This window comes from Salmo salar, chromosome 06 (genome assembly GCF_965601325.2).
Source record: "Salmo salar chromosome 06, fSalSal1, whole genome shotgun sequence".
Classification (NCBI taxonomy): Eukaryota; Metazoa; Chordata; class Actinopteri; order Salmoniformes; family Salmonidae; genus Salmo; species Salmo salar.
This window is the reverse complement of record NC_138296.1, coordinates 25,951,026-25,976,654: the sequence shown is the minus strand read 5'-3', so window position 1 is coordinate 25,976,654 and position 25,629 is coordinate 25,951,026. Positions and strand designations below refer to the sequence as shown.

Genomic DNA, 25,629 nt, shown 5'->3' with positions numbered 1-25,629 from the left:
GCTGAGGGGAGGACGGCTCATAATAATGGTTGGAACGGAGCAAATGGAATGGCATCAAACACATGGAAACCATGTGTTAGATGTGTTTCATACCATTCCACTTATTCCGCTTCATCCATTACCACGAGCACGTCCTCCCCAATTAAGGTGCCACCAACCTCCTGTGTTGTATATGTAATGTGACTGAAACATATCTACATAATAATCAGAATAACATATTACGATAACAATCTTTTACATATACAGTGCCTTGCAAAAGCATTCATCCCCCTTGGCGTTTTTCGTATTTTGTTGCATTACAACCTGTAATTTAAATGGATTTGTATTTGTATTTCATGTAATGGACATACACAAAATAGTCCAAATTGGTGAAGTGAAATGAAAAAAATTACTTGTTTAAAAAAAAATTGAAAAAAAAGAAAAGTGGTGCGTGCATATGTATTCACCTCCTTTGCTATGAACCCCCTAAATAACATCTGGTGCAAACAATTACCTTCAGAAGTCACATAATTAATTCAATAAAGTCCACCTGTGTGCAATCTTAGTGTCACATGATCTGTCATGTGAACTTTGAACATCCCACGGAGTACCATTAAATCCATAAACATATATATTTTTTTAAATATGGCACCACAACAAACCTGCCAAGAAAGGGCCGCCCACCAAAACTCACAGACCAGGCAAGGAGGGCATTAATCAGAGAGGCAACAAAGAGACCAAAGTTAACCCTGAAGGAGCTGCAAAGCTCCACAGCAGAGATTGGAGTATCTGTCCGTAGGACCACTTTATGCAGTACACTCTACGGAGCTGGGCTTTATGGAAGAGTGGCCAGAAAAAGCCATTGCTTAAATAAAAAATAAGTAAACACATTTGGTGTTCGCCAAAAGGCATGTCTCCGGTCAGATGAGACTAAAATTTAGCTTTTTGGCCATCAAGGAAAATGCTATGTCTGGCACAAACCCAACGCCTCTCATCACCCCAAGAACACCATCCCCACAGTGAAGCATGGTGGTGGCAGCGTCATGCTGTGGGGATGTTTTTCATTGGCAGGGACTGGGAAACTGGTCTGAATTGAAGGAATGATGGCGCTAAATACAGGGAAATTCTTGAGGAAAACCTGTTTCAGTCTTCCAGAGATTTGAGACTGGGATGAAGGTTCACCTTCCAGCAGGACAATGACACTAAGCATACTGCTAAAGCAACACTCGAGTGGTTTACAGGGAAACTTTTAAATGTCTTGGAATGGCCTCGTCAAAGCCGAGAGCTCAATCCAATTGAGAATCTGTGGTATGACTTAAAGATTGCTGTACACCAGTGGAACCCATCTAACTTGAAGAAGCTGGAGCAGTTTTGCCTTGAAGAATGGGCAGAAATCCCAGTGGCTAGATGTAACAAGCTTATATAGACATACCAGAAAAGAGACATGCAGATGTTAATTGCTGCAAAAGGTGACTCTACAAAGTATTGACTTGGGGGAGTTATGCACGCTCAAGTTTTCAGTTTTTTTGTCTTATTTCTTGTTTGTTTCACAATAAAAAATATTATGCATCTTCAAAGTGGTAGTTGTTGTGTAAATCAAATGATACAACCCCCCCAAAAAATTTATTTTAGTTCCAGGTTGTAAGGGAACAAAATAGGAAAAATGCCAAGGGGGGTGAATACTTTCGCAAGCCACTGTACTTTTAGGTTATAGGTTTCATCTAGAGCTATGAGTTTTCCTGACCACCTTACGTATAAATAGAATCTGGAGGTTTTCCTGGCCATGTCCCCAGGTTAGGAAAAACTCCTGGCCCTATTCATATGCCATCAAATAATGTTCATCCTACTTTTGAATACAAGGTCAGAAAATATAAACCTCTAAATTATACCACCACATACCATAAATTATAATATTATGCCTTAATAAAATAAAGGTCAGGTGAGAAACATAATTTTCTGGGAAACTGCAAGGACCAAAACAATGGATATAGTGTTGGCTCAATGTTAAATGGTCTAATCATTTGACATTGATATTAACCTCATAACTTGTTGATCTTTCCTGATACTTGTTTGTCTTTCCGTCTTGGTGGGGGAGTTTTAGTGTATTGAATGTAATGAGGAAATATGTAATCTTAGGCACAAATATTTCACTTCCTAGAAGGGTGAATTTCAAGTGATAGGATGAACGTTTTCCACCACACATCAAGAATGTGACTTGAGACTGAAGAGTCTTTTCATTCCTGAAGTACATTTTGTCCTTCAATAAGACTGTAAGAATGGAAACAGCTTTAATAAAAAAATATATAATTTAAAAGTCACATTTTTCAACCAAATTTATATGAAACTGTGGGCAAGTCTTCAAAGATTAATTTCAACAACTCAAAAAACAAATGTATTCATTCAAGATATTCTAACATAGCAGTCAAACTTAAAGGGGTAGTTCAGCAATTTTATATATTTAGATATTTCTTTCCTTTCCTTGAAAGCAGTGTATGGACAGCGAGCCAGTCCAAATAATTACCAACCTCAGAATTTCGGGATCAATTCCCCATCTCCCCCATTTAGCACTATATGTAGAAACTTGAAATTCACCCTCCTAGGTAGTGAAATATTTGTGCCTAAGATGACATATTTCGTAATCACAGTCAATAAACTACAACTCCCCCACCAATACAGAAATACATACAAGTATCAGGAGACAAATAAATAACGAGGTTAATATCAATGTCGAACGATTAGACCATTTAACATTGAGCCAATATGTAACATTTCTACCTGAAACTCAGTGTTTTACGTCAGATAGTGCGTCGATTCTGCCTGCACTGATGGGTTGAGGGACAATCGTCGTGTGGGAGTGATGCCATCTGACGTAAGACAATGCCTGCAACTAAAACTAATTGCCAATTACATAACAGTAGTAGCAACGGAATAGAAGTTGTCGAGAATAAAACATACTTTTTAGAATTCTGCGTATTGCTACTAATTAGCATTTTCGCCATAGCATTTAGCATTTAGCATTTTTTTGTCACTATACTACTTTCAAGGTATGTAAACAAATATCGTTCTGTAACATCGCTGAACTATCCCTTTTAAAATAAACTATCCCATTGAAGGAAGACATTCAATTACAAATAAGTAAATACCTTCAAACTCTTCACTTTTTGAACCAGAGTTGAAGTTTCTGATTCATACTTAAATGACCAGTTTCATTGATTTATCTGACAGTTAATCTTTAATTAAGTTGACAGGTAAGTTGACTGATAAAAATGTGGTTGTTATAGCTTTACCTGAGCAGCACCTGTGGAGTGTGCCTCTTGTATAGTAACAGTACTTATCGACTACTATAAGGCTGAAGAGCCCCACCACTTGGACATGACCCCTGCTCAGAAACACCACGAGCCTGTCTGACAGGGGAACGTTGATAGTTAACTGGCACTCTGGGCTCCATTGGAAATGAATAGTCTAGCTCTGTTATTATGGCGTTATCACATAATTGAGAGAATGAAAACCCATATCCAAACAGTAAAGAAGAGTGATGTTTTGTATTTCTCTGGACATTTCTAGGTACTTTTCGTCAATCTGAAGTAGACCGACCGTTGCCTAGAAGACCAAGAAGCCAACTGTGCCACTAGCTGTCCTTCAACACCACCAAAGGGTGGCGCTCTGCTCTATAGTCTTAGACTAGACATTTTAGTAGGCTATACCCCCTTTATTAGAACCAAGCACCACATCATATTTCCGAGTTTGCCTTATGTGCGAACCACCCTCTTCATTGACTGAACTGTTCATTGTTTTTTATGCATCAACCTAAACTACGGTTTCTGTTTTCTAAATTGGTTTCATCAGCCAGGTAGGCCTAGGCTTACACATCAAATTACCATCTAATTATAGAGCTGAGGTAAAAACAGCAATCATGTGTCAGACTAAACCAGACAATTACACACCTGATTTTGTTCAAACAATCTTGAAAGGGAATGCAAATGAAATAGATGATGGACAGTCAGTGGATTATCCGTGCTGGCCGTTTCAATCTGTAGGTTGTTTTACTAGATAAGGTTGTGGATGAGATACGCCACATGCCCACACCACATCATGAAGAGAGGAGTGGGGGGAGGACCACATAGGGTCAGCTATAATAAATACCTTGAACGTCGGAATGGACCTGAACTCAGTGACCACGACCACAGTGGCAGATTACCAAGAACTAACAGAGTTGAAGTCAATTTAATAAGACAATTAAAGTATTTAATAGATAATGTAATACAAATGTAAGTGTTAAAAAATGTTGTTATATCAATAGAATGATGGCTGTTACCATAAGGTAAGGACCCTGGGACTAAACACCTCCCTTTGCAACTGGATCCTTGACTTCCTGAAGGGCCGCCCCCAGGTGGTAAGGGTAGGCAACAACACGTCTGCCACGCTGATCCTCAACACTGGGGCCACTCAGGGCTGTGTACTTAGTCCCCTCCTGTACTCCCTGTAGGCGTTGATGCATCCTGACCGGTTGCATCAACGCCTGGTATGGCAACTGCTCGGCATCTGACCGTAAGATTCTACAGAGGGCATTGCGTATGGCCCAGTATATCACTGGGGACAAGCGTCTTGCCATCCAGGACCTATACACTAGGCGGTGTCAGAGGAAAGCCCAAAAGATTGTCAGAGACTCTACCAAGTCATAGACAGTTTCCTCTGCTACCGCACGGCAAGCGGTACTGGAGCACCAAGTCTAGGACCAAAAGGCTCCTTAACAGCTTCTACCCCCAAGCCACAAGACTGCTGAACAATTAATAAAATCACCACCGGACTATTTACATTAACCCCCCCATCCACACATTACAAATACCCCCGCACATTGACTCCCCCTGTATATAGCTTCGTTATTGTTCTTTTATTGTGTTACTTTTTATTATTTTTTACTTTAGTTTATTTGCTAAATATTTTCTTAACTCTTGTTGAACTGCACTGTTGGTTAAGGGCTTGTCAGTAAGCATTTCACGGTAAGGTCTACATATGTTGTATTCGGCGCATGTGACAAATAAACTTTGATTTGATTTGTTATGCCCTTCCAGATGTTTTGTTGAGAGGTCAGGTTCTGTTGATTGACAGCTTATTTAAAAATATTAATCATTAAATCAAACCAAAATGTATTGGTCGCATACACAGATTTGCAGATGTTATCGTGGGAGCAGCGAAATTCTTCTGTTCCTAGCTCCAGCAGTGCAGTAATAACTAACAATAAAATACATAATAATAATAATTTTTAAAAGTATAAAAACATAACAAATATAATCTAAAAAGGAAAAAGAAGGAGAAAAACAAGACATTTAGAAATATCAGAGTGAGGAATGAGAGTCCGGAATACAAATAGTTGGTGTGACTAGACAGTATGGACAGTATATGAATAGAAAAGGTGTGTGCAGCAGTAGTTATATAGGATGAGCCTTGACTAGAATACAGAATATATATATATATATATAAAGGGTAAAACAGTATGTAAACATTATTAAAGTTACCAGTGTTCAATGACTCTACGAGTATAGGGCAGCTCTAAGGTGCAGGGTTGAGTACCTGGTGGTGGCCGGCTAGTGACAGTGTCCTAAGGGGCTTAGTCTCCCACAATGTGGAAATACATGATTTATATCATTTTCTGCATATTGCAATGCTTTTAAAATACAAATGGATGCATATGGGCATGCTATGTTTCTTGTCAAAGTCAATGAAGACATGTTATGCATGTCATGCAAATAGCCACAAGGGAGCAGCAGAACACTGTAAATGACAGCAGCCATTGAAGGCTCCAGGTATTACCCCCCAAGCATAGATCTCGTATCAGCTCACCATACTTACCTCAATCCGTACAACTGATGAATGACTGGTGGCAATTTCCATTGATTCCATCCATGGCCATATGAAATACCTCATGAAGTTCACATCAAGGGATCTGTTAGACTTATACATACATACTATTAACAGTAATTCAAGTTCAGTCATCACGTGGCATTCATATCACTGCACTGTAATAATACATTTGTTGTAACATAACATTTTAAAATCATTATAAGAACATTGTAATAACATATTGTATGGCCATAGTGCTCTTTATTTAATGAATTGAGTATGATTTTGTAAGCCTGACTGCCTCGTCACTGATTAGAAACAACATTGTTTCCATCATGTTGATTGAGCACATCCCTGGGTGGCCATAATGATATTACCAATTTCAAAAAGCAAACATGTCCATAGAGAAATAGTTTCACTGACCCCTACTGTAGCTAAGGTATTGCAAGCCTATTATGTGCTGCTGTTGAATCACATAGGTGGATAAGCCCTTTTAACCCTATAGTAAACATAGTAAACCGCGTGACAGTTAGAAAGCCATTAATCCATCTCAAACAATTCGCTTTACACACTGTTTTGTCCGTTTTTTTCCGTACTCATAATTGGCCATTATAAGTGTGTCACTTCGACAGGGTTGTTTTACCAAGGTATCACATGTCACTCACTAGTGGGCCATGTAGGCTAGCCTACAGTAGGGAAGTGAATTGCACTTCCTCCTTTTACACACCACTGTTCATCACAGCGTTTGGGTTATAGGAGTAGCCCACAAAGTGAAAATGGAAAGAGCGAAAACTGAACGGGGCTGTGTCCTGTAATTGCCTATTCACTTTGTAAGAGGAAAAAACATTGCGGGGAATGACAATCGATTGTTATTAGAACGCTCCAACAACACCTATTCAGCGGCGAGCAGCAGAGTCAACGGAACATTTTCAGAAATACAATGGCAGCGACCTAGATCAACTTTTGGACTTGCTTTCTAAAAGGATCAACGAGGGGGCCTTGCAACTTTTTGAAAGTTGTTGGATACGGTGGAGCAAGGACGCAAACATGAAGAAACAGTTTAATCGCATGAAACAGCTCGCCAACCAAACAGTTGGAAGGTAGGCAAAGTATTTTGGATAAATAAAAGTGTAGCCCACAATTATTTAGTGGGCTCAGGCTGCATTTTCTTTTGCAGTGTTGCATTCATTGCTGTCATTTATTTTGTCGGTAGTGTTACATTGTAGTTACATTGTAACTTTGTAGTTACAGTGTAGCCGCAGAGACAGGTTGGCAGTTGTAATTGTGATGGCATGACCAAACTGTCACTAACCATGTTATGATACATATCTCCCTATCACAAATCGTTCTCCTGACCATAGCCAGCCTCTGAGTTTTATCTCATCTCAGTGGGCTGTGTCAGAAGTGTTGGGCCACATATGAGTGCTCAGGAATGGGTTTATACCAATTAAATGTGATAATATAAGAAAGATATGCCTAACATAAGAACTTTTACAATGAATAACTTTTATGATGAATACATGAACGTGTAATCAAAAAGCTTATAGTCACAACCGGATGTGGATATGATGTCTGAATGGTTTGCCTGACAAATGTTAACTTCTTAATGGTAGGCTACATGTGTCCTACATGGATTGATTTGTTAGTGGTGTGGGAAGAAAGTAAAAATGGTGGTCTAACCATGATGTAATTAGTGTATTGTGGACAACCCCGCCCTGTGCAATTGGGTTCTGGACTTCCTGACGGGCCGCCCCCAGGTGGTGAAGGTAGGAAACAACATCTCCACTTCGCTGATCCTCAACACTGGGGCCCCACAAGGGTGCGTGCTCAGCCCCCTCCTGTACTCACTGTTCACCAATGACTGCGTGGCCAAGCACGCCTCCAACTCAATCATCAAGTTTCCAGACGACACAACAGTAGTGGGTTTTATTAGCCGCAACAAAGCCTCTTCAACCTCAGGAGGCTAAAGAAATGTGGCTTGTCACCTAAACCCTCACAAACTTTTACAGATGTACAATTGAGAGCATCCTGTCGGGCTGTATCACCGCCTGGTACGGCAACTGCACCACCCACAACCGCAAGGCTCTCCAGAGGGTGGTGCGGTCTGCACAATGCACCACCGGGGGCGAACTACCTGCCCTCCAGGACACCTACAGCATTCGATGTCACAGGAAGGCCAAAAAGATCATCAAAGACAACAACCACCCAAGCCACTGCCTGTTCACCCCGCTACCATCCAGAAGGCGAAGTCAGTACAGGTTCATTAAAGCTGGGACCGAGAGACTGAAAAACAGTTTCTATCTCAAGACCATCAGATTGTTAACCTGTTATGGCTAGGGGGCAGTATTTTCACGGCTGGATAAAAAACATACCCGATTTAATCTGGTTACCACTCCTACCCAGTAACTAGAATATGCATATACTTATTACATATGGATAGAAAACATTCCAAAGTTTCTAAAACTGTTTGAATGGTGTCTGTGAGTATAACAGAACTCATTTGGCAGGCAAAAACCTGACAAGGTTTCAGGCAGGAAGTGGCCTGTCTGACAAGGTGTCGTTCTTCTTGTCTCTGTTTATTGAAGAGTGAGGATCTTAGCTGTCCCGTGACACTTCCTACGGCTGCCATAGGGTCTCAGAAGGCGGTAAAAAGCTGAATCGTGGCTTTTCAGGCTCTGGCTGAAACAAAGTAGCGCGTTTGGGTAGTGGCTGGTTACAGTACTGTGAGACATAGGCTCGTGCCCGCGTCGACCGAAAGCTTTGTTTACTTTCCTCAGTTTAGCTAAAAGGAGATTCCTGGTCGGAATATTATCGCTTTTTTACGAGAAAAATGGCATAAAAATGGATTTTAAACAGCGGTTGACATGCTTCGAAGTACGGTAATGGAATATTTAGATTTTTTTTGTCACGAATTGCGCCATGCGCGCGACCCTGATTTACCATTTCAGATAGTGTCTGGGACGCACGAACAAAACGCCGCTATTCGGATATAACGATGGATTATTTTGGACCAAACCAACATTTGTTATTGAAGTAGCAGTCCTGGGAGTGCATTCTGACGAAGACAACAAAAGGTAATGAAACTTTTATAATAGTAAAGCTGATATTGGTGAGTGCTAAACTTGCCGGGTGTCTAAATAACTAGCCCGTGATGCCTGGGCTATGTACTTAGAATATTGCAAAATGTGCTTTCACCAAAAAGCTATTTTAAAATCGGACATATCGAGTGCATAGAGGAGGTCTGTATCTATAATTCTTAAAATAATTGTTATGCTTTTTGTGAACGTTTATCGTGAGTAATTTAGTAAAATGTTAGCGAATTCCCCGGAAGTTTGGTTAGTGTTGGTTAGTGTTGCATTTAGCTGTCTTCTAGGTTTTTGTGACATTATATGCTAGCTTGAAAAATGGGTGTCTGATTATTTCTGGCTTGGTACTCTGCTGACATAATCTAATGTTTTGCTTTCGTTGTAAAGCCTTTTTGAAATCGGACAGTGTGGTTAGATAAAGGAGAGTCTTATCTTTAAAATGCTGTGAAATAGTCATATGTTTGAAAAATTGAAGTTTCTGTATTTTAGAGGAGTTTGTATTTCGCGCCACGCCCATCATTGGATAATGGAGCAGGTGTTCCGCTAGCGGAACGTCTAGATGTAAGAGGTTAAACAGCCATCACTAACTGCCTACAAACAGACTTGAAATCATTGGCCATTTTAATAACTGGATCACTAGTCACTTTAATAATGTTTACATATCTTGCATTACTCATCTCAAATGTATATACTGTATTTTATACCATCTATTGCATCGTGCCTATGCCGCTCTGTCATTGCTCATCCATATATGTATATGTGCATATTGTTATTTCATTCCTTTACTTAGATTTGTGTGTATAAGGTAGTTGTTGTGGAATTGTTAGATTACTTGTTAGATATTACTGCACTGTCAGAACTAGAAGCACAAGCATTTTGCTAAACTCATTAACATCTGCTAACCATGTGTATGTGACCAATAAAATTTGATTTGATTTGTATATAGCTAGTGTGCTATGATGGAAAAACACTGACTGTTATATGTTTATAGCCAACTCCCATGTAAAGGGGGAATCCCCATCCATCCAACCAGGCACTGTGCAGCCCCCATTCCACACTGCTTCCTCACTGTGCCCCCTCTCCCTCTGACCCTACAGGGGTTGCCCTCAGGCGCTCAACACCACTGTTGTCCCTCAGTCTCTGCTGATGTCCACTGAGCTAACACCACTGTTGTCCCTCAGTCTCTGCTGATGTCCACTGAGCTAACACCACTGTTGTCCCTCAGTCTCTGCTGATGTCCACTGAGCTAGCACCACTGTTGTCTCTCAGTCTCTGCTGATGTCCACTGAGCTAGCACCACTGTTGTCTCTCAGTCTCTGCTGATGTCCACTGATCTAACACCACTGTTGTCCCTCAGTCTCTGCTGATGTCCACTGATCTAACACCACTGTTGTCCCTCAGTCTCTGCTGATGTCCACTGATCTAACACCACTGTTGTCTCTCAGTCTCTGCTGATGTCCACTGATCTAACACCACTGTTGTCCCTCAGTCTCTGCTGATGTCCACTGATCTAACACCACTGTTGTCCCTCAGTCTCTGCTGATGTCCACTGATCTAACACCACTGTTGTCCCTCAGTCTCTGCTGATGTCCACTGAGCAACAGTATTATCACATTAGGAAAGTCTATCGACCATAAGTACTGCACACTATATCCTCCAGTAGTACACCCTCTAGAATAACTATTAAAGCTCTAATGGATGAGTGCTTCACACTATATCCTCCAGTAGTACATCCTCTAGAATAACTATTAAAGCTCTAATGGATGAGTGCTTCACACTATATCCTCCAGTAGTACATCCTCTAGAATAACTATTAAAGCTCTAATGGATGAGTGCTTTACACTATATCCTCCAGTAGTACATCCTCTAGAATAACTATTAAAGCTCTAATGGATGAGTGCTTCACACTATATCCTCCAGTAGTACATCCTCTAGAATAACTATTAAAGCTCTAATGGATGAGTGCTTCACACTATATCCTCCAGTAGTACATCCTCTAGAATAACTATTAAAGCTCTAATGGATGAGTCCTTCACACTATATCCTCCAGTAGTACATCCTCTAGAATAACTATTAAAGCTCTAATGGATGAGTGGTTCACACTATATCCTTCAGTAGTACATCCTCTGGAATAACTATTTAAGCTCTAATGGATGAGTGTCTCACACTGGTAGCCTACAGTGCACATGTGTAAAACTCATTCCACGAAGGGCCGAGTGTCTGGATTGAAGAGTTAAGGTTTCTGGTTAGTAAGACAATCCCCTCTGGTTATCTAGGGCTTAATTGAAAGGAAAAACAAAAACCAGCAGAGACTAGGCCCTCCATGGAATGAGTTTGACAGCCCTGCTATAGTGGATGATGGGGTTTACATTCCCCCTCATAATGTAAAGTGTTATATAAATACAATCCATTATCATTAAGTCTGTTTATTATCATTAGGAATATAATAACTTTACCCTGTCTGTAATAGTCATTAGAGTTTAAGTAAGAGGCCTTGATTGCCTATCCAGTCTTTTCCATATATTGGGACATAGCTGTAAACACAGCTGGGCAGGCTAGAGAGTATGCGTTCCAAATGGCATCCTATTCATAGTGCCTGTTTGACCAGGCCCCATAGGGCTCTTATCAAAAGTAGTGTACTATAAGATCACTTTATTGGTCAATTAACCACACGGTCCAACCGAAACTTGACCTCTGCCTTTAACCCAACCCCTCCGAAAGAGACGCATACATACACAGGTATATACATACATACATACATACATACATACATACATACATACATACATACATACATACATACATACATACATACATACATACATTCACACATATTGTACATACATACATACATACATACATACATACATACTGTACACATACATACATACATACATACATACATACATACATACATACATACATACATGCATGCATGCACACATACATTCACACATACTGTACACATACATACATACATACATACATACATACATACATACATACACACACACAGGTGTATACATACATACATACATACATACATACATACATACATACATACACAGGTATATACATTCATACATACATACACTACCGGTCAAAAGTTTTAAAACACCTACTCATTCAAGGGTTTTTCTTTATTTTTACTATTTTCTAAATTGTAGAATAATAGTGAAGACCTCAACTATGAAATAACACATATGGAATCATGTAGTAACCAAAAAAAGTGTTAAACAATCAAAATATATTTTATATTTGAGATTCTTTAAATAGCCACCCTTTGCCTTGATGACAGCTTTGTACACTCTTGGCATTCTCTCAATCAGCTTCATGAGATAGTCACCTGGAATGCATTTCAATTAACAGGTGTTCCTTCTGAAAATGTAATTTGTAGAATTTATTTCCTTTGAGCCAATCAGTTGTGTTATGACAAGGTCAGGGTGTTATACAGAAGATAGCCCTATTTGGTAAAAGATCAAGTCCATATTATGGCAAGAACAGCTCAAATAAGCAAAGAGAAACAACAGTCCATTATTACTTGAGGAACATTTCAAGAACTTTGATAGTTTCTTCAAGTGCAGTCACAAAAACCATCAAGCACTATGATGAAACAGTCGCTCATGAGGACCGCCACAGGAAAGGAAGACCCAAAGTTACCTCTGCTGCAAAGGATAAGTTCATTAGAGTTACCAGCCTCAGAAATTGCATCCCAAATAAATGCTTCACAGAGTTCAATTAACAGACATATCTCAACATCAACTGTTCAGAGGAGACTACGTGAATCAGGCCTTCATGGTCGATTTGCTGCAAAGAAACCACTACTAAAGGACACCAATAATATGAAGAGACTTGCTTGGGCCAAGAAACACGAGCAATGGACATTAGACTGTGGAAATGTGTCCTTTGGTCTGGTGTCCAGATTTGAGAGTTTTGGTTCCAACCGCCGTGTCTTTGTGAGACATGGTGTGGGTGAACAGATGATCTCTGCATGTGTATTTCCCACCGTAAAGCTTGGAGGAGGAGGTGTTATGGTGTGGGGGTGCTTTGCTGGTGACACTGTCAGTGATTTATTTAGAATTCAAGGCACACTTAACCAGCATGGCTACCACAGCATTCTGCAGCGATACGCCATCCCATCTGGTTTGGGCTTAGTGGGACTATAATTTTTTTTTCAACAGAACAATGACCCAACACACCTCCAGGCTGTGTAAGGGCTATTTTACCAAGAAGGAGAGTGATGGAGTGCTGCATCAATGACCTGGCCTCCACAGTCCCCCGACCTCAACCAAATTGAGATGGTTTGAGATGAGTCGGACCGCTGTGTGAAGGAAAATCAGCCAACAAGTGCTCAGCATATGTGGGAACTCCTTCAAGACTGTTGGAAAAGGATTCCAAGTGAATCTGGTTGAGAAAATGCCAAGAGTGTGCAAAGCTGTCATCAAGGCAAAGGGTGGCTATTTGAAGAATCTCAAATATAAAATATGTTTTGATTTGTTTAACACTTTTTGGTTACTACATGATGCCATATGTGTTATTTCATAGTTTTGATGTCTTCACTATTATTCCACAATGAAGAAAATAGTAAAAATAAAGAAACATTTTGAATGAGTAGGTGTTCTAAAACTTCAACTGTACATAAAGTGAATAGGCTGTAATTTGGGATACACACAGTGTAGACCGACATGTGCATGCTGCCACCTGCTTTTGGCAGAACTACTACTCTACTCCACTCTCACATTCCTGTGGGCCTGCTGCCAGTGGGACTGCCTGGTAGGCCTTCCAAACAAAAGGCTTTTCACAAAAACAGTTGGCTGAACACAGGAGTTGCATGAGGAGTGATTTATGCAGGAGTTTGTTGTGAACTCTGAGTATCTATGAGTATCACAAACTAATAGGAATGAACATCTCAAACTAAAAGTAGTTTTGATGAGAGTGGTGAAGAGAAACAGTTTGATCAATGCAGAAAGTGTGTATTACACATACCTACAGGTAATATAGTGACCAGGGAAACAAAACTCAAAGTAAATCTAATACATTTTACCCCTAACTTTTAACCCTAACTTTTAGTCCTAACCTTTTCCAGAAAACAAAAATGCTTTTTCTGGAGTCGATGGGGACTATGTGGAGGGTGGTGTACTAATGGTGTAATGATTCATATCAATCTTCCCTCCGTATGTCACCACCCTGGTGATGAGGGCCTCTCTGTCTGTCTCCGGAAAGGACAGGCGGGCCAGGCTGGGGCATGGGGAGGTTTTGTCGAGTAAGCGTTTCCATGCTTGGTCAGCCAGGAGACAGCATGGTGCTGTGGACGTCACTGAGCTACACTATCGTAAATTAAAAAGGAGGAAGTTTGGGTTTAGTCATACTGTAGTCTCGTTCCCAGCCCTGTGTCTTCATAGTAACGCCATAACCCTGCCAAGCAAGGCTAAAGTCTGGACCAGTAATACTCTTTTGGTAGTCAATGCTAGTCCAATTAGTAGGTTTAATAGTAGTGTGTTTATTGAAGTGATAATACCCTTCAAGCCGGTGTTTGGGGGATATATTGGCACGTTAGCAAACCGTGTCAATATATCCTCCAAACACCGGCATTGAGGGCATTATCACTTCTATACAATGGGTTACCAACGTATTCAAATAATTATGGACATATTTTCATCCCCCAAAATATTTTTTATGAATTTATTCGTAGTATTTCATCCTTCCACGAGATATAATCCTGACACAAATCTAAGTTTGCTGGTTGTTTGTTCTATAGGTTTGGTTGCCAGAGACACGACCCAGTCGCTAAGTCTTTTTGTACTGTATCTATGTACGCGGCTCAGTCGTTCATTCTAAATGTTCCAAATGCAAACATTCTTATCCCTTGATTGCTAGCTAACCAACTACGGCTAATTTACAATCATGGCAAACAGTGCAACCAGAGTAATAGCAAATTAGCTGCATTTGCATTTGTTTAAGCAGTTTTCCAGTGAAATTTATTTGGATACAGCCATAACACTGAGCTAATCTAGGTCCAAAATGCTTCTTAACAGCTTCTACCCCCAAGCCATAAGACTGCTGAACAAGTAATCAAATGGCCATCCCCCCCTTTATTTTTACACAGCTGCTACTCGCTGTTTATTATGTATGCATAGTCACTTTACCCCTACCTACATGTACAAATGACCTCGACTAACCTGTACCCCCGCACGTTGACTCAGTACCGGTACCCCTTGTATATATCCTTGGTATTGTTATTTTTTTGTGTTACTTTTAATTACATTTTTTACTTTAGTTTATTTAGTAAATATTTTCTTAACTCTATTTCTTGAACTGCATTGTTGGTTAAGTGCTTGTAAGTAAGCATTTCACGGTAAGGTATTCGGCGGATGTGACAGATAAAATTTGATTTCGCCTGGCATAGAAAATGTGTTCTCTCATCAGGACACTGATGTTCAGAGGAGCCAGCCAACAACACAGCTAACACAATCGCAAACTAGGTGCATTTAGTCTGTTTATCTGTATCCTTTTGACATTTCTTTGTATATAGCCATAAAAATGATGCCAGCTGATTCATAATTTCGACTGGCTGAGGAAAGCTGTCTGCCTGTCTGTCTCGTCCTGACTTCCGACACGTTCATTACTATGGGACAGCTGGAGATCAAATTTCAATATTGAAATAATGTTGCAAATGTCGGAGAGAGAGACAGCAAGGTTTATACAAGTCTCCGCTGTTGAAAACCAAATGCTAGTCTAAAAGAAATGTGAGATAATATCTAGATGCTTTTTATAGTGGAAATCAAGTTTATAAAGTGCCTGGATGGGCTGATGAGACAGTGGATTGCGCAGGGAGATGGAACAGAGTAAATGAGCATTTCAACGTCATAGTTTATCCGATGGTAATTTGTGGAATAGACACCTGCCGGAATGTGGTTTTATCCAATCAGCATCCCGTAATTAGACCTACCGGTTCTATAATGATTCATACTGTAGACTCACTTCCAACGCTGTGTCTTCATAGTAATGTTATACGCCTTACAACTGAGGCTAGTCATTCTGTCCTGGTACTGTAGTTATATAGCTAGTCATTCTGTTCTGGTACTGTAGTTATATAGCTAGTCATACGTTCTGGTACTGTAGTTATATAGCTAGTCATTCTGTTCTGGTACTGTAATTATATAGCTAGTCGTTCTGGTACTGTAGTTATAAAGCTAGTCATTCTGGTACTGTAGTTATAAAGCTAGTCATTCTGTTCTGGTACTGTAGTTATATAGCTAGTCATTCTGTTCTGGTACTGTAGTTATAAAGCTAGTCATTCTGTTCTGGTACTGTAGTTATATAGCTAGTCATTCTGTTCTGGTACTGTAGTTATAAAGCTAGTCATTCTGTTCTGGTACTGTAGTTATATAGCTAGTCATTCTGTTCTGGTACTGTAGTTATAAAGCTAGTCATTCTGTTCTGGTACTGTAGTTATATAGCTAGTCATTCTGTTCTGGTACTGTAGTTATAAAGCTAGTCATTCTGTTCTGGTACTGTAGTTATATAGCTAGTCATTCTGTTCTTGTACTGTAGTTATAAAGCTAGTCATTCTGTTCTGGCACTGTAGTTATATAGCTAGTCATTCTGTTCTGGTACTGTAGTTAAAAAGCTAGTCATTCTGGTACTGTAGTTATAAAGCTAGTCATTCTGGTACTGTAGTTATAAAGCTAGTCATTCTGTTCTGGTACTGTAGTTATATAGCTAGTCATTCTGTTCTGGTACTGTAGTTATAAAGCTAGTCATTCTGTTCTGGTACTGTAGTTATATAGCTAGTCATACTGTTCTGGTACTGTAGTTATAAAGCTAGTCATTCTGTTCTGGTACTGTAGTTATAAAGCTAGTCATTCTTGTACTGTAGTTATAAAGCTAGTCATTCTGTTCTGGCACTGTAGTTATAAAGCTAGTCATTCTGTTCTGGCACTGTAGTTATAAAGCTAGTCATTCTGTTCTGGCACTGTAGTTATAAAGCTAGTCATACTGTTCTGGTACTGTAGTTATAAAGCTAGTCATTCTGTTCTGGTACTGTAGTTATAAAGCTAGTCATTCTTGTACTGTAGTTATAAAGCTAGTCATTCTGTTCTGGCACTGTAGTTATATAGCTAGTCATTTTGTTCTGGCACTGTAGTTATATAGCTAGTCATTCTGTTCTGGTACTGTAGTTATAAAGCTAGTCATTCTGTTCTGGTACTGTAGTTATATAGCTAGTCATTCTCTTCTGGTACTGTATTTAGAAGGATTACTTTATCCTATCCCAGGTATTCCTTAAAGAGGTGGGGTTTCAGGTGTCTCCGGAAGGTGGTGATTGACTCCGCTGTCCTGGCGTTGTGAGGGAGCTTGTTCCACCATTGCCAGAGCAGCAAACAGTTTTGACTGGGCTGAGTGGGAACTGTGCTTCCGCAGAGGTAGGGAGGCGAGCAGGCCAGAGGTGGATGAACGCAGTGCCCTTCTTTGGGTGTAGGGACTGATCAGAGCCTGAAGGTACGGAGGTGCCGTTCCCTTCACATCTCCGTAGGCAAGCACCATGGTCTTGTAGCAGATGCGAGCTTCAACTGGAAGCCAGTGGAGTGTGCGGAGGAGCGGGGTGACGTGAGAGAACTTGGGAAGGTTGAACACCAGACGGGCTGCGGCGTTCTGGATGAGTTGTAAGGGTTTAATGGCACAGGCAGGGAGCCCCGCCAGCAGCGAGTTGCAGTAATCCAGACGGGAGATGACAAGTGCCTGGATTAGGACCTGCGCCGCTTCCTGTGTAAGGCAGGGTCGTACTCTGCGAATGTTGTAGAGCATGAACCTACAGGATCGGGTCACCGCCTTGATGTTAGCGGAGAACGACAGGGTGTTGTCCAGGGTCACACCAAGGCTCTTAGCACTCTGGGAGGAGGACACAATGGAGTTGTCAAACGTGATGGCGAGATCATGGAACGGCAGTCCTTCCCCGGGAGGAAGAGCAGCTCTATCTTGCCAAGGTTCAGCTTGAGGTGGTGATCCGTCATCCACACTGATATGTCTGCCAGACATGCAGAGATGCGATTCGCCACCTGGTTATCAGAAGGGGTAAAGGAGAAGATTAATTGTGTGTCGTCTGCGTGGCAATGATAGGAGAGACCATGTGAGAATATGACAGAGCCAAGTGACTTGGTGTATAGCGAGAATAGGAGAGGGCCTAGAACTGAGCCCTGGGGGACACCAGTGGTGAGAGCACGTGGTGTGGAGACAGATTCTCGCCACGCCACCTGGTAGGAGCGACCTGTCAGGTAGGACGCAATCCAAGAGTGAGCCGCGCCGGAGATGCCCAACTCGGAGAGGGTTGGGCATTCTCTTCTGGTACTGTAGTTATAAAGCTAGTCATTGTGTTCTGGTACTGTAATTATAAAGCTAGTCATTGTGTTCTGGTACTGTAATTATAAAGCTAGTCATTGTGTTCTGGTACTGTAGTTATAAAGCTAGTCATTCTGGTACTGTAGTTATATAGCTAGTCGTTCTGGTACTGTAGTTATAAAGCTAGTCATTCTGGTACTGTAGTTATAAAGCTAGTCATTCTGGTACTGTAGTTATAAAGCTAGTCATTCTGTTCTGGTACTGTAGTTATATAGCTTGTCATTCTGTTCTGGTACTGTAGTTATAAAGCTAGTCATTCTTGTACTGTAGTTATAAAGCTAGTCGTTCTGGTACTGTAGTTATAAAGCTAGTCATACTGTTCTGGTACTGTAGTTATAAAGCTAGTCATTCTGTTCTGGTACTGTAGTTATAAAGCTAGTCATTCTTGTACTGTAGTTATAAAGCTAGTCATTCTGTTCTGGTACTGTAGTTATAAAGCTAGTCATTCTGTTCTGGTACTGTATTATATAGCTAGTCATTCTGTTCTGGCACTGTAGTTATATAGCTAGTCATTCTTGTACTGTAGTTATAAAGCTAGTCACTCTGTTCTGGTACTGTAGTTATAAAGCTAGTCACTCTGTTCTGGTACTGTAGTTATAAAGCTAGTCATTCTGTTCTGGTACTGTAGTTATATAGCTAGTCATTCTGTTCTGGTACTGTAGTTATATAGCTAGTCATTCTTGTACTGTAGTTATAAAGCTAGTCATTCTGTTCTGGTACTGTAGTTATATAGCTAGTCATTCTGTTCTGGTACTGTAGTTATAAAGCTAGTCATTCTTGTACTGTAGTTATAAAGCTAGTCATTTTGTTCTGGTACTGTAGTTATAAAGCTAGTCATTCTTGTACTGTAGTTATATAGCTAGTCATTCTGGTACTGTAGTTATAAAGCTAGTCATTCTGGTACTGTAGTTATAAAGCTAGTCATTCTGTTCTGGTACTGTAGTTATATAGCTTGTCATTCTGGGGGGTGGGGGGGTTGGAAGATTGATTTAAAACTCGACACACCAGAAGTCCATTGCTGTCGGGGTCGGCAACAGGCGGCCCGCCGGCCAAAACCGGCCTGCGAGTGATTCATTTTATTTTAATTTTATTTTTTAGTATAAAAAGACTGTAAAATCACCAAGAATTCAGCTTAAAATTAGTTTAATTTAGGAATTAAGTTCCTAAGAGACATATGTGATTGGGTCTCAATGTAATTCAAGGTATGAAATGATTGTTAAAAACATCGGCCCATAGATGAGTGTACCAGTATTAATTTAGGCTTGATTAGTTTTACTATAGATATGTTCACATAACACTGAACGAAGACTTTTGAAGTTTTCCACTGTCGTTTTCCAGTGAATGAATTAGGGTCTTTCTATTTCACCAGAGTGGTAAAGCTGTAGAACACCTCCTTCACTGTGCCTATGGTCTGGTGAAAAACTGCTGGAATACTCATCATGTCTGTGATACAGTAAATCAAAGATTGTAATGTAGTTTGCAGACCTAAGTCAATGGGAGGTCACTGCGTGTGTCTGTGTGTGCTTGCGTGTAGAGGGGTGTATGTGTTTTGTGTGTGCGTGTGAGTAGCCTACAAGTGTGTGTTTTTGTGTGTGTATTTGAGCACACTCGTGTATGTGTTTATATTTAATATATATTTGTATGTATGCATGTGATTGGCCTGTGTGTGTGTGTGTGTGTGTGTGTGTGTGTGTGTGTGAGTAGCCTATGTGTGTGTGTGTACACCAGTGCATGTCTGTTTATATTTATCTGTATGTGGTGAGTCTATTTGTGTTACAGGTTAGCATAGTGATAAGAGCATCAGCAGTTATTTCCTACACTTGTCGAACTGCAGCAGTATGTTTCTGGCTACTGTGGTCAGTCTGTTTTACATTCCTTTCCTCCATATCTTAATTTCTGTTACCGAGCTTAAAGTATGTGTAGTATACTGCAATAAAACACTGTTGCTATGTATTAGCTCTGAGGACATAGCAGCTGTGAGAGACAGTACTGCATCACCAAATATGTAGACCACAGTGTAAAGGTGTTGAATATGTAGACCACAGTGTAAAGAGTTGTTTAATATGTAGACCACAGTGTAAAGAGTTGTTTAATATGTAGACCACAGTGTAAAGGTGTTGAATATGTAGACCACAGTGTAAAGAGTTGTTTAATATGTAGACCACAGTGTAAAGAGTTGTTTAATATGTAGACCACAGTGTAAAGAGTTGTTTAATATGTAGACCACAGTGTAAAGAGTTGTTTAATATGTAGACCACAGTGTAAAGAGTTGTTTAATATGTAGACCACAGTGTAAAGGTGTTGAATATGTAGACCACAGTGTAAAGGTGTTGAATATGTAGACCACAGTGTAAAGGTGTTGAATATGTAGACCACAGTGTAAAGGTGTTTAATATGTAGACCACAGTGTAAAGGTGTTTAATATGTAGACCACAGTGTAAAGGTGTTGAATATGTAGACCACAGTGTAAAGGTGTTGAATATGTAGACCACAGTGTAAAGGTGTTGAATATGTAGACCACAGTGTAAAGGTGTTGAATATGTAGACCACAGTGTAAAGGTGTTGAATATGTAGACCACAGTGTAAAGGTGTTGAATATGTAGACCACAGTGTAAAGGTGTTGAATATGTAGACCACAGTGTAAAGAGTTGTTTAATATGTAGACCACAGTGTAAAGGTGTTGAATATGTAGACCACAGTGTAAAGAGTTGTTTAATATGTAGACCACAGTGTAAAGAGTTGTTTAATATGTAGACCACAGTGTAAAGAGTTGTTTAATATGTAGACCACAGTGTAAAGGTGTTGAATATGTAGACCACAGTGTAAAGGTGTTGAATATGTAGACCACAGTGTAAAGGTGTTGAATATGTAGACCACAGTGTAAAGGTGTTGAATATGTAGACCACAGTGTAAAGGTGTTGAATATGTAGACCACAGTGTAAAGGTGTTGAATATGTAGACCACAGTGTAAAGGTGTTGAATATGTAGACCACAGTGTAAAGGTGTTGAATATGTAGACCACAGTGTAAAGAGTTGTTTAATATGTAGACCACAGTGTAAAGAGTTGTTTAATATGTAGACCACAGTGTAAAGGTGTTGAATATGTAGACCGCAGTGTAAAGGTGTTGAATATGTAGACCACAGTGTAAAGGTGTTGAATATGTAGACCGCAGTGTAAAGGTGTTGAATATGTAGACCGCAGTGTAAAGGTGTTGAATATGTAGACCGCAGTGTAAAGGTGTTGAATATGTAGACCGCAGTGTAAAGGTGTTGAATATGTAGACCGCAGTGTAAAGGTGTTGAATATGTAGACCGCAGTGTAAAGGTGTTGAATATGTAGACCGCAGTGTAAAGGTGTTGAATATGTAGACCGCAGTGTAAAGGTGTTGAATATGTAGACCGCAGTGTAAAGGTGTTGAATATGTAGACCGCAGTGTAAAGGTGTTGAATATGTAGACCGCAGTGTAAAGGTGTTGAATATGTAGACCGCAGTGTAAAGGTGTTGAATATGTAGACCGCAGTGTAAAGGTGTTGAATATGTAGACCGCAGTGTAAAGGAGTTGTTTAATATGTAGACCGCAGTGTAAAGAGTTGTTTAATATGTAGACCGCAGTGTAAAGAGTTGTTTAATATGTAGACCGCAGTGTAAAGAGTTGTTTAATATGTAGACCGCAGTGTAAAGGTGTTGAATATGTAGACCACAGTGTAAAGGTGTTGAATATGTAGACCACAGTGTAAAGGTGTTGAATATGTAGACCACAGTGTAAAGAGTTGTTGAATATGTAGACCACAGTGTAAAGAGTTGTTTAATATGTAGACCACAGTGTAAAGAGTTGTTTAATATGTAGACCACAGTGTAAAGAGTTGTTTAATATGTAGACCACAGTGTAAAGAGTTGTTTAATATGTAGACCACAGTGTAAAGAGTTGTTTAATATGTAGACCACAGTGTAAAGAGTTGTTGAATATGTAGACCACAGTGTAAAGAGTTGTTGAATATGTAGACCACAGTGTAAAGGTTGTTGAATATGTAGACCACAGTGTAAAGGTGTTGAATATGTAGACCACAGTGTAAAGGTGTTGTTGAATATGTAGACCACAGTGTAAAGGTGTTGTTGAATATGTAGACCACAGTGTAAAGGTGTTGAATATGTAGACCACAGTGTAAAGGTGTTGAATATGTAGACCACAGTGTAAAGAGGTGTTGAATATGTAGACCACAGTGTAAAGAGTTGTTGAATATGTAGACCACAGTGTAAAGAGTTGTTGAATATGTAGACCACAGTGTAAAGAGTTGTTTAATATGTAGACCACAGTGTAAAGAGTTGTTTAATATGTAGACCACAGTGTAAAGAGTTGTTTAATATGTAGACCACAGTGTAAAGAGTTGTTTAATATGTAGACCACAGTGTAAAGGTGTTGAATATGTAGACCACAGTGTAAAGGTGTTGAATATGTAGACCACAGTGTAAAGAGGTGTTGAATATGTAGACCACAGTGTAAAGAGGTGTTGAATATGTAGACCACAGTGTAAAGAGTTGTTTAATATGTAGACCACAGTGTAAAGAGTTGTTTAATATGTAGACCACAGTGTAAAGAGTTGTTTAATATGTAGACCACAGTGTAAAGAGTTGTTTAATATGTAGACCACAGTGTAAAGGTGTTGAATATGTAGACCACAGTGTAAAGAGTTGTTGAATATGTAGACCACAGTGTAAAGAGTTGTTGAATATGTAGACCACAGTGTAAAGAGTTGTTGAATATGTAGACCACAGTGTAAAGGTGTTGAATATGTAGACCACAGTGTAAAGGTGTTGAATATGTAGACCACAGTGTAAAGGTGTTGAACCACAAGAGATAAATAGGATGATATGTTCCTCTATGAGATGAATAGGCTTGATTAGGTCTTTGCTGGTGCATGACTGCTGTACCACCAAACCCACAACCCCTCAGTTTATCCATAACCATGTTGCATTGAAACTTACCCCCAGAACAGAGTCTCTTCAGCAGACACTGGCTAACATGTTCCAGTGACTGGATGGATAGATAACCAACCTGATAGACAGAGAGCAGGGGTTTCCTGTTTAGAAGCTTGACAGAGAGTCTCTGTAACAAAGTCGTGGGGCTCAATACGTGGATAAGATGAATAAAGAGGAAAATATATCTATCTAACCCAAGTCTATATGTAACCATTACTGAGCATATTAAGATGGTAAGCTGACATGAAGCTAAATGGAATGACCTGAGAAGTGGATGTATGGGGTGGTTGGGACTCTGATGAGTCGATTGGTCTGATCATCTTTCTACATGTTTCATTTCTTATTCAGTGTTATACTCTCTCTTCTCCCAGTGTCCTGACTGTAGCATTGCAGTCAAGATGCCTATTCTTAGAATAATGCCTGCTAGCTCAATGCAGCTATTCTAGCTCAAATCAATGCTAATTCATTATAGATTTTTGCTCAGCTCATAGCCTCCTACCTCCCCAGGCCAACCAATGACCATGTCTTCTCAGTAACGAGACACTTTACTGCATGGTCTGTGTGGATATTCTGGTTTGACCTGCCATTTGTCTGGTCTAGATGATATCAGGGCATGATTTATGTGGCCTCTACAGATGAAGATATATCCATCCCTAGTCTCTCTGGTTGATTATAAACTTACTTCACCAATTAAAGGGATAGTTCAGCGATTTAACAAAAGCCAAAGTGTAGATTTCAGTCACTCCTTGTCCATAGACTGCTTTCAAGGTAAGGGAGCAAATATGTAAATACGTCAAATCGCTGAACTATCCCTTTTATACAATTCTGCTACTTTCAGTGGGATAGATCATAGACACAGTTTATATTTGTTGTACTGTATACCAGCGGTACCATTTACAATAAAGCAGGGGCTTGGTACAGTAATGTGCAGTATAGGGTATAGTAAGGTATTATTTCAGTGGGTATTAGGTAATAGATGTTGTGTGTGTGTGTGCGTGTGTGTGTGTGAGGGGGTTAATTGATCCCAATGAACATTACTGTAGGTTGTTGGCCCAGACTCCAGTAAGAGGACAGTGCCCTCTGGGGAAGATGGTATGTGTGTGCGTGTACGTGCACACGTTTGAGTGGGGAGGACCTAAGTTTCTGTAGCCATCCTGCTGGCTCAGCAGTATCAGAACCCTCTAAATGGTGAGCTAATGATCACTTCACTTCCCAGCACACTTTAAGTCTGGCTTTTGTTAAGTGCTGGGAAAATCTAGTGCTGGGACCACCACTCCACTGGATTAAAGGGAACTGTGTGTTATTACAGATGTAGGGATAGGTCTATGGAGAATATTGGCTGTTCTTTTTTTCCACAGTGAATGATGGTGTTAAGATTGGTAGGCTGTGTTTCCCAAAAGGTGGATCAGGAAGATCAATATGGGTTTCTCTTGCACCTGATTCTTTGTGGCTGAATGCTAGATTGCGTCGACGAACAGTTTTTGCTTTTTGGGTCTCAAGAACATTTGAATGGCTTTAAGTCTGTCACAGTGCCAAGAAGACCTTTGAAACCACAGCTGTATGGGATAGTGCATTTTGGTTTTGGAATGATGTCAGGTAACTCTCTCCACTACTCCTCTCTCTCCTCCAACACACTAGCTGACTGGTAGGTATTACATGTTTGAGACATCAACAGACCTCTCACCTCCTGCTGTTGCCATAACAAATGCTGGAATTCAGGAAACAGGAAGTGTGTGTTCTAACAGGGGGAGGCTCTAACAGGCCCTCTCCCTGGAAACAGCCACAAGCAGAGGTGTGGAGTGTTGGTGTGTATGAGTGAGTTAGGTCTACTTGTGATGTTTGTTGTGCAGGGTAGTCCAGGGTGAGTTTCCTGAAAGCTTTATTTCTCTCGTCGACCCAGGCCCAGACAACTCATAGTATAGCAGAAACTCTTTTGTTGCTGTAGGGCTGCCGACTGCGTTGTCTAGAGAAATAAAGTGCAACGTTACCTATGACTTGCCCCTAATCAGTAAGACGGGTTAGTCTTCATTACCTGTCGTAGTAATGGCTCAGAGATGGAGAAGTAGAGAGATACACTCGCCAATCTCTGTTTGTTGTCTTTTCACTGCAGCGTTACTCTTGCTAAGTTGAAATTAAGTGCAGTGGAGTTGCAGGCTTACAGCACCACTATAGTACCACAATAGTTCACTTATTAAGTCTTTCAGTCACTCCTGGAATTGCATTGTTTTTTTTAATCAGTAGAGAAGTCTTATAAACGGTGAGAGAGTGTGATCTGGCACAACTCTGACACAGGCCCTGCACTACAGTTGGGTTCAGTTGGGCTTTCCATACCATATGATATCTTAAATA

The 25,629-nt window shown here is 40.2% G+C and overlaps 1 protein-coding gene across 5 annotated transcripts in view; it reads left to right on the top strand.

Annotated features, from left to right (window-relative positions):
* Window positions 1–6,516: 6,516 nt before the first annotated feature.
* Window positions 6,517–25,629, top strand: part of LOC106606653 (rho GTPase-activating protein 17) — a 63,622-nt gene continuing 44,509 nt past the window's right edge. For 2 of the 5 annotated variants that reach the window (XM_045719979.2, XM_045719982.2), the window contains exon 1: window positions 6,517–6,920. In XM_045719979.2, the coding sequence (XP_045575935.1) occupies window positions 6,868–6,920 (53 nt within the window). In that variant the 5' untranslated portion in view covers window positions 6,517–6,867. Of the gene's footprint in view, window positions 6,921–8,768; window positions 8,895–25,629 lie in introns of all 5 variants that reach the window. The other 3 variants (XM_045719983.2, XM_045719981.2, XM_045719980.2) reach the window with 2 other exon arrangements.